Here is an 8,011-nt window from a genome sequence, read left to right as displayed (position 1 = left end):
GGGTTGCTGAAGACCTATTCTTCCCCGGATCTTCACGGGTCCTTTCTCAGGAAGTTGAAATACCAGAATGTAGGTTACTATTGATGCAATCTCATTAAAATCAGATCTTAGTTCTGGCTTTCGCTAACAAGGATCTGAGGACAGAGGTTATCACGCGAGTGTGTTTGGGGATGGTAAATATCCTGCATTAGGAATAAACATTGTATTTAGCGAGCCTTGGCGAGCTAAATACATAGTGTATATTCCTAATACAGGATATTTACCATCCCCAAACACACAAGCGTGATAACCTCTTTATCATTTAATGTCATTCTTTAATTCTGTGCTTCAAAATCGCTTTCCCTCTCTCACAAACATTAGCGAAACATTGCGAGTTTTCCTGGAATGCGCGCATTAATATTTAGTCCGTCACAGGGTAAGTGATGTGTCAGTCGGACAGTGACAGTAGCCAATATAGTTCCAACTAAAAACTGTTTCTTATACTGTGGCGAAGCAACTTATACGCAAAACAACAGTTGTTTTTAATTGCCTTTCGCAGCAATCCATCGGTCTGTCCGCTAGAGTAACTGCTCTTTGTCAAAGGGAAGCTACTCTAACCCTAGTCTATGAGATGTCACGGCCACGGTCAGACGTTGTTGACAGTCGGTCTGTCCTGTCATTACGTTAAGAAGTGTAGTCAGATGTACACACAGCGACAAAACGAAACAAGGTAACAATTCAAACATATTTCAGCCCAATCCAACTATTTTAATATGTGGAGAAGGTTTTAAGCTTCAGACGTCTACAGGGACAGGTATGGCTACTGATCCCGCTTGGCTAGCCTAGGCCTCGTGCCCTCGCAAAATTGTTTCAAAATTTATATCTCCAAAGTTGCCAAAACTTATAAAATGCCTTAGCTACGTCACAGTTAGACACTGATTCTCAGTATATTAGACTGTTCTTTTGATAATTATAGCAATTATCCCTGTAGTTTATCCAGATTCCCGATGGTTAATTCTGACTCGATCGCCGAATGACGAGGGCGACGCCATGTTTGTTTATAAACAGTGAAAGTAGTCCTACTTGACCTTTGATATTTGCATCTCTATCCGCATATGACCCCAACGGATATCGTTTTTATCCGTTGGCTTTATCCTGCCGAGAAACCTACCCATTATATGATAAATCCCATTACGGGTCACGTCAGACTGACCTTGCGCGAATTTTGACCGACCAATGGAAGGACGGACAAGAAGTCGACATTAGCCAATCAGAAGGCAGCTTTCTGGTGCTTTACTGCACTAATTTCAAATTGGCGACTACGCTTCAAAACATATTTTGACAAATTCTCGATTAAAATTTTGAAACCTGAATAAAAGAACTTTCTGGAATGGCAAATATATGGTCTAGATTGTATGGATTCAGTCGTTAAACCCGTAACTATCATTCGGAATACCCCATGTTAAAGTTTTCGAGGTTGCATGATTAGAAATCACATTCCGACTCTCACTTTCATGATCTGGTAAGCGACACTGATTGGTTGGATCAAAGGTCTTCTGATGTGACCCCTAATGGAATGTCTTCAGATCTTTGTTTAGCGGCAGCGAGATCTAACGTCTGATTTTAATGAGTTTGCTATTGGTGAGTCCTTTGATGTTCCCAGTCATGATGTGTGGTGGAGAGATAGGTTTGGGATCCATCAGTTTTTCAGCCTTGAAAACCAGTTTTGGAATGACTATTTTACAGAGGCTATTGCCCTTTCCTTACAACTGGTGCTCCGTACGTACCTCCACACTGGACCTGATTTTTAAAACCGCAATGGATAGGAGGACACATTTCATACATTACACCTGTGAAGATATGGTTTGGAATAGACAACTTATCAGTGTCAGGATCGGGTGGTCAGACTCGCTGACTTGGTTGATGCATGTCATTGTATCCTGATTGCATGGATTGATCATTGTTATGTCAATCACTGGATTGTCTGGTCCAAACATGATTATTTCGACGTCAGATAGCTGGAATATTGCTGAGTGTGGCGTTAAACAACAAACAAACGAATCATACATCATTAAGGGACAAAGAGTTATGCCCCTTGCTTTATCTTTTGGACATGGTGCACAGAACTGCCAATAGGGACAAGTTTTCTCAGAAACAGTGTTGAATATTCCACGTACAGGATGGCGGCCTGAAGCTAACGGAGTCTGGACCAAGTCAAACCTGGAACCCTGGACCTATATGTTGCTGAAAACCTCCAATGAGAAGTGATACATTACAGACCATTGTGTTTTCAGGCAAGGTGCTTCAATGAGGAGTATCTATAGGACCTGCATTTTCATTATGTGAGGTGAGGTGAAATGGGGTTTAACGTCGCGTCCAAGATTATTGCACTTATATAGCGACGTGCAAGTACGTGTGTGTGTTTGTGTGGCTGCTTGTACTAGTCCGGACTGATGCAGATTTATAGTGCTAGCTCACTGAGATACCATGCCGCAGTTTCACATGAATACCCCACTCAGACTCAGTATACTGACTCCGAGCCGACCAGTCCTTGTTTTAGCGCCTTAATGCCGAGCGCCGGACAGGGTAACAACAAGTACCATCTTTTAACGTCTTTTGGTATGACGCGGTCGGGGATCGAACCCCGGACCTTCCGCTCTCCGGGCGGACGCTATTTTCATTATGAAAGAGTTATTGAATATATAAAACAGAAGAATAACTGAAAAGATATTTGAAAGCCAATCCACTTGAGCTTTTTTAGCGGTACTGGCAACATGTGACTGGTCACTTTGTCATACCTCCAATAGTGTGTATTTAGGTGACGGAGAGCACATATCTAGTCCCTTGTTTGAGAATACCGAATTTTAATCATATTGTTGGTGAATATTTTTGGTTTTCTCAACCACCATCAACCTGACAACACAATAAGAAATTAAAATACATAGAACAGATTTATTATTTCTAGAAATCATACATGGAGATAATAAGGTGACATTTGCATGTGAAAGTTGCCAGAGAAACAGTCCAAGGCTATCAACAATTCCACAATACACACACTGGTTTTAAAAACAATTTGGTGTATTCATCTATCCCTTACAAAAATACAATCGGGGAACAAGTCGATACACCATTGGTGGGATGATGCTTTATGATGTACCAAGCAGGCCCTTGTAGAGGACATACGAGACCCTTGTAGAGGACATACGAGACCCTTGTAGAGGACATACGAGGCCCTTGTAGAGGACATACGAGGCCCTTGTAGACGACCATACGAGACCCTTGTAGAGGACATACGAGGCCCTTGTAGAGGACATACGAGGCCCTTGTAGAGGACCATACGAGGCCCTTGTAGAGGACATACGAGGCCCTTGTAGAGGACCATACGAGGCCCTTGTAGAGGACCATACGAGGCCCTTGTAGAGGACCATACGAGGCCCTCAAACGATGTCACCACGGCACTGGCAGGTTCTCTTGACAAAAGCAGTTTTTTAATGGTAATGTGTTCCTCTGTTGTAGATGACATCTCACTTTTAAAAAGTTTTACGAATGAAATGAACGCTCTTCAGTTAGAGCAACAGTGGAAGATCCTTGAATAGAGTACACATGCACTTTACCAGATACCTATCCGCCATGTTTGATGCTGTGAATGTAGCCGCAAACGATCAAATATAGGAAAAAATAGGGGATTAAGCAAAAACTTAGCAGAACAATTTTCCTGCATGAATGTGGAAGGTTTAATTGGATTAGACCTCGATCCTGAGCAATAGTGAGTGAGTGAGTGAGTATGGTTTTACGCCGCTTTTAGCAATATTCCAGCAATATCACGGCGGGGGACACCAGAAATGGGCTTCACACATTGTACCCATGTCGGGAATTGAACCCGGGTCTTCAGCGTGACGAGCGAACGCTTTAACCACTAGGCTACCTGACCGCCCCCAACAACATTAAATTGACTTGAAAATACAAGTTTCATATGGCGCGGGGAAACCTGTTTCACTATTCCTGTATATTAGTAGTCTTACTGTGGTAACATATTTATTTTGGAAATAATTTATTAGAAGCCAGTGGGGAGCAAGACCTAATTCCATGTAATTTTAATGAGGTGGCTACAAATGGGCTCTGAAAATTAATGACCTATTAAGATGGTTACCAAAATGGCGGAAAGTATCTGATAAAAATGTTTTTCGTCTTCATACTTCAACCCTACAATCGAATAAGCTGTCTTGACGAAAACAAGACGGAAAGGTAGAGGGATGCCCTATTGGCATGCAAAGCCTGACAACTACCATTACAAACACGCTCCAAACGCAATAGTAGAGGATTTCGAATCACACAGCACTTGTGAAACACTTCAGAGTGAAAGAGCAACTCCCACAAACTCCCATATCCAGCTGACCAACAAATACCTGGTTAATTTCTGGAATTTGAGGATGTGCAAGATAATTATCATTCCCATTTGTAATTTTATTCCTATCTTTCTTTGAGATCTGCACCTTTTTACAGTTGTAAAAGCTTCTATCAGTCCACCCATCACTGCAGTCAGTAACAAATTCTTAAAGCATGTACATTTGAGCGTTGAGTAACTGCAGTCAAAGAGTACCTGGTTATTTATACTTTAAAAGCCAAGCAATGTCAGCTAAAATATCAAATATGATTATAAAAGGAATATCTACAAATGACACACGGGAAAGATTTGGTTGCATCTGCAGGTTAATTTGTCAAGTGTTTTTGTGAAAAAGTCAAGGAAAGCTTATTCACCGACGTCAACATGAACAAATCTTATTACCACGCAAAACTATACCAGATATTTAAAATTTATTAAATGTAGATGTAATTTTAAACATTGTTTCAAACTACAACTTTTAATCCCAGGTTAATGTTATCTTGTATTTAAAATATTCATGGAAATGTAGGTGTCTATCACTGAATATCTTTATCAATAGCACCAGCAAATATTTTTATGCAAGCCAGAGAGTGTCATCTCTTTACAATGAAAGTCCAAACATGACTGGACTACAGAATATACATTCAAAGTGTTAAATAGCTGAAGGTTTGTATACTCGCATGTTCACAGAACATGCATATACTAGTATATTCTGTAAGCTTTATATGGCCGCTGTAGTACAGCAGAAATCTTCTTTCTGAAAGGTAATCTACTTCATTGATTAGATGTCAGAGACCATCATCAGCAACTAAATGTCAGAGTGCTGTTGTTCAAAGCGATCTTAGCACTAAGGTGATCGTAACTACCACACCTTAACATTGACTTACGACAGGTGTAGAGCTATGGTTGTTTTGTACAATGGCACCCATGTCTTTGACTTATCTAGAAATAAGATTCAGCCGCTAGATAAGCTAAGCATCACTGGACTATGCAATAATGTTGCTTCCCTGACCATCACAAGAACAAGGACTAAACAAGTGAATACCAGTACTAGACTCTCAACAGAAACCTTGGCAATTTCCTCAAAAATATCAATTTCTCTGAATACATCAATTATTTTTATACTGAGATCGTCAAAAACATCTATTAACATGATTAAGACATACCTTTCAAAACATTTTAACACTTTAAAAGTGACCCGAACCAAACTTTCCCTTTTCTGTTCAATCCCCAAAATGGAAAACAATATCAGTATAAAATTGTGAACCGAGTGTCTTCAATTTTAGTGGAATAGTGGTTTAGTAGACCGACTTTGGTGTTCCCTGTGTGACAGAACTGTGGCATAGGCAGTGTTGTCATACAGACTTGGGACACACACATACATAATTAGGTTTATATTATAACAAAATATTATGAAGGTAATCTGTGTCGTCATGGTGACGTGAATATACAAGACAGCGAAATGAACAGACAATCATATTGCCCCAGACAATGTGTGATAAATAGTTGTGAGTTAAAATCATCACAAATATTGGGAGAAATATTTCATGTTTTTAAATATTTATTGGAACTAAATTATTTAAATTTATTAAAAGAAATATTGAACCTTTTAACAGATTTTGCTTGTTACTTAAATGTTACGCTTACAAAAGAAACAAAGCTTCTTTGTTGACTAACAGTATGACAGGAGTAAGACACGTTAAGAAAAGCTTAATCTATTTCCACCAATTTGAATGAATAGTATCGATAAATAGGGATGGTTGTCTTCTATAATATTACTCAGAAGGGGATCTTGAAGGTACAAATAAGAAAATAAGTTATCGCTAGCACTCTAATTCATTCCGATCATCAGAGTGCTAGTGCAAGAAATCAACAAATATATTCGACACGACAAGACGCATACGGTCACTGTTATAAGAAAACTCCACTGTATAAAAACATATTTATGTTGTTCAAATAAACAATAAATAATTGCCACTCTCGACATTCACACAGGATATTTACCAGGGAGACAACTATACAGGTATATACAGAACTACTGCTTAAATACGGCACAGCAGCACAACGGCCATCGGGAGAACCCTCCCGTCGCCCTGCGCACCATTGTCGATATCACGTGTAATTTGTAGACACTGTCACTCTCACACACCTGCTATGTACATGTGTCAATCATCAGTTGACCTTGACCTTGGGGTATCGTTCCACATGAACGACAACCCGTCGCCACAATCATCGTGGAAGCATGCACTTCGTGACGCCAGTACAGAAAGAATGACAAGGAGTTGCAGTTCAAACACACAACACTTCTTAAAGACTGCTTCTCAATAAGGGCGGTCCAAAACACAAAAGAAGAGCTTATTTGAAAGCGTCTGGTTTGAATAGGTTTGGTTTGAGATTTACTTCACAGAATAAAGAGACTCCAATTTTCGTCCTCTGTTCAAACTTGTAACAATCCTTGTCTATAACACACAGTTATGCCATCATGCAGCTATCATTAAACAACTGGATGCCCTACACAGAGACAATAACATGAAAGAAGTGCGGTATTTGACACAGAATGACAGCACTTCCACATCCCAGATTCTTAGCCTGCTAAAATATCTCACACAGAGGCAAAGGAAATATCTGTTGAACACGAAATCTTCATAAGAAATCCAGATCATTCAGATGCAACTTCGTGAATAGTTCCTTGGGATGTGGTTCCAGCAAAGGGCCAACGCCCTCTCCTGGAACAGCGCACCACTCAGAGAGATGCTCCATCTATCACTCTACCATATATCCTTGTCGAAGCTTGTCAGCAGGTCTATTCTATCTTGTTTTAAAGAAATGTAGGGTTTCTGAAGCAGCGTTACCATCGCGGTACCTTCCTCTAGTGTTTGTGTTTAGTTCTTGCCCTGTAGTTTGGCCTCCTCTACACTGGGAGGAAGCTGTGGTGAGAGTAGGTTGTACCAGAGAGGCATGTTCAATTAGTTACAATCATCTATGCTAGGAGGGTATCATGTTGACGTATCCATCTCGATGTCATTGCAATGAGCATTGTCTGGGGATTCGAGTCCGTTGGTGCAACACGATGTCTCTGCCTCGGCGGCAGAGCTTGCTGTAGCCGTTGTCACAGTGGCCGATTTGGTTTTTGCAGGCACAGGCGGCGGGGGCATTTTTTGTTCTCGCTTCTGATACACCAACACATACGCAGCTTTTGTCTGGAAGAAATACAGAAAATGTTGAAAGATTGGACTGATAAAGTATTTTGTCCCCGACCTGAATGACTGTTTGTTTGTTTGTTTGTTTGTTGTTTAACACTGCACTCAGCAATATTCCAACTATATGAAGGCAGTCTGTAAATAATCGAGTCTGGATCAGACAATCCAGTGATTGACATCATGAGCATCGATCTACGCATATGATGACATGCATCAACCAAGTCAGCAAGCCTGACCACCGGATTCGTTAGTCGACTCTTACGACAAGCAGGGGTTGCTGAAGACCTATTCAAAGCTGGATCTTAAAGTGTCCCTGAATGACTGAATGACTGAATGACTAAATGACTGAATGACTTGCAAGGCTATTATCAATCAGGCACCAACACATCCACCACATGCTCGACGCATCAGGTTAATATGGGTATAAGATGACTATACCGACTGCCAT

General features: G+C 40.5%; 1 protein-coding gene across 2 annotated transcripts in view; it reads right to left on the bottom strand.

The window, feature by feature from the left end:
• Nucleotides 1–2,917: 2,917 nt before the first annotated feature.
• The window catches only part of LOC124113929 (ubiquitin carboxyl-terminal hydrolase 15-like), a 49,873-nt gene continuing 44,779 nt past the window's right edge, over nucleotides 2,918–8,011 (bottom strand). For both annotated transcript variants that reach the window (XM_048397081.1, XM_048397082.1), the window contains exon 22: nucleotides 2,918–7,563. In XM_048397081.1, the coding sequence (XP_048253038.1) occupies nucleotides 7,360–7,563 (204 nt within the window). In that variant the 3' untranslated portion in view covers nucleotides 2,918–7,359. The remainder of the gene's footprint in view (nucleotides 7,564–8,011) is intronic.

Source organism: Haliotis rufescens, unplaced genomic scaffold (assembly GCF_023055435.1).
Source record: "Haliotis rufescens isolate VD_foot unplaced genomic scaffold, xgHalRufe1.0.p SCAF_16, whole genome shotgun sequence".
In the NCBI taxonomy this organism is placed as follows: domain Eukaryota; kingdom Metazoa; phylum Mollusca; class Gastropoda; order Lepetellida; family Haliotidae; genus Haliotis; species Haliotis rufescens.
Note: the sequence above shows the minus strand (reverse complement) of the source record. Positions and strands in the feature narration are given on the sequence as shown.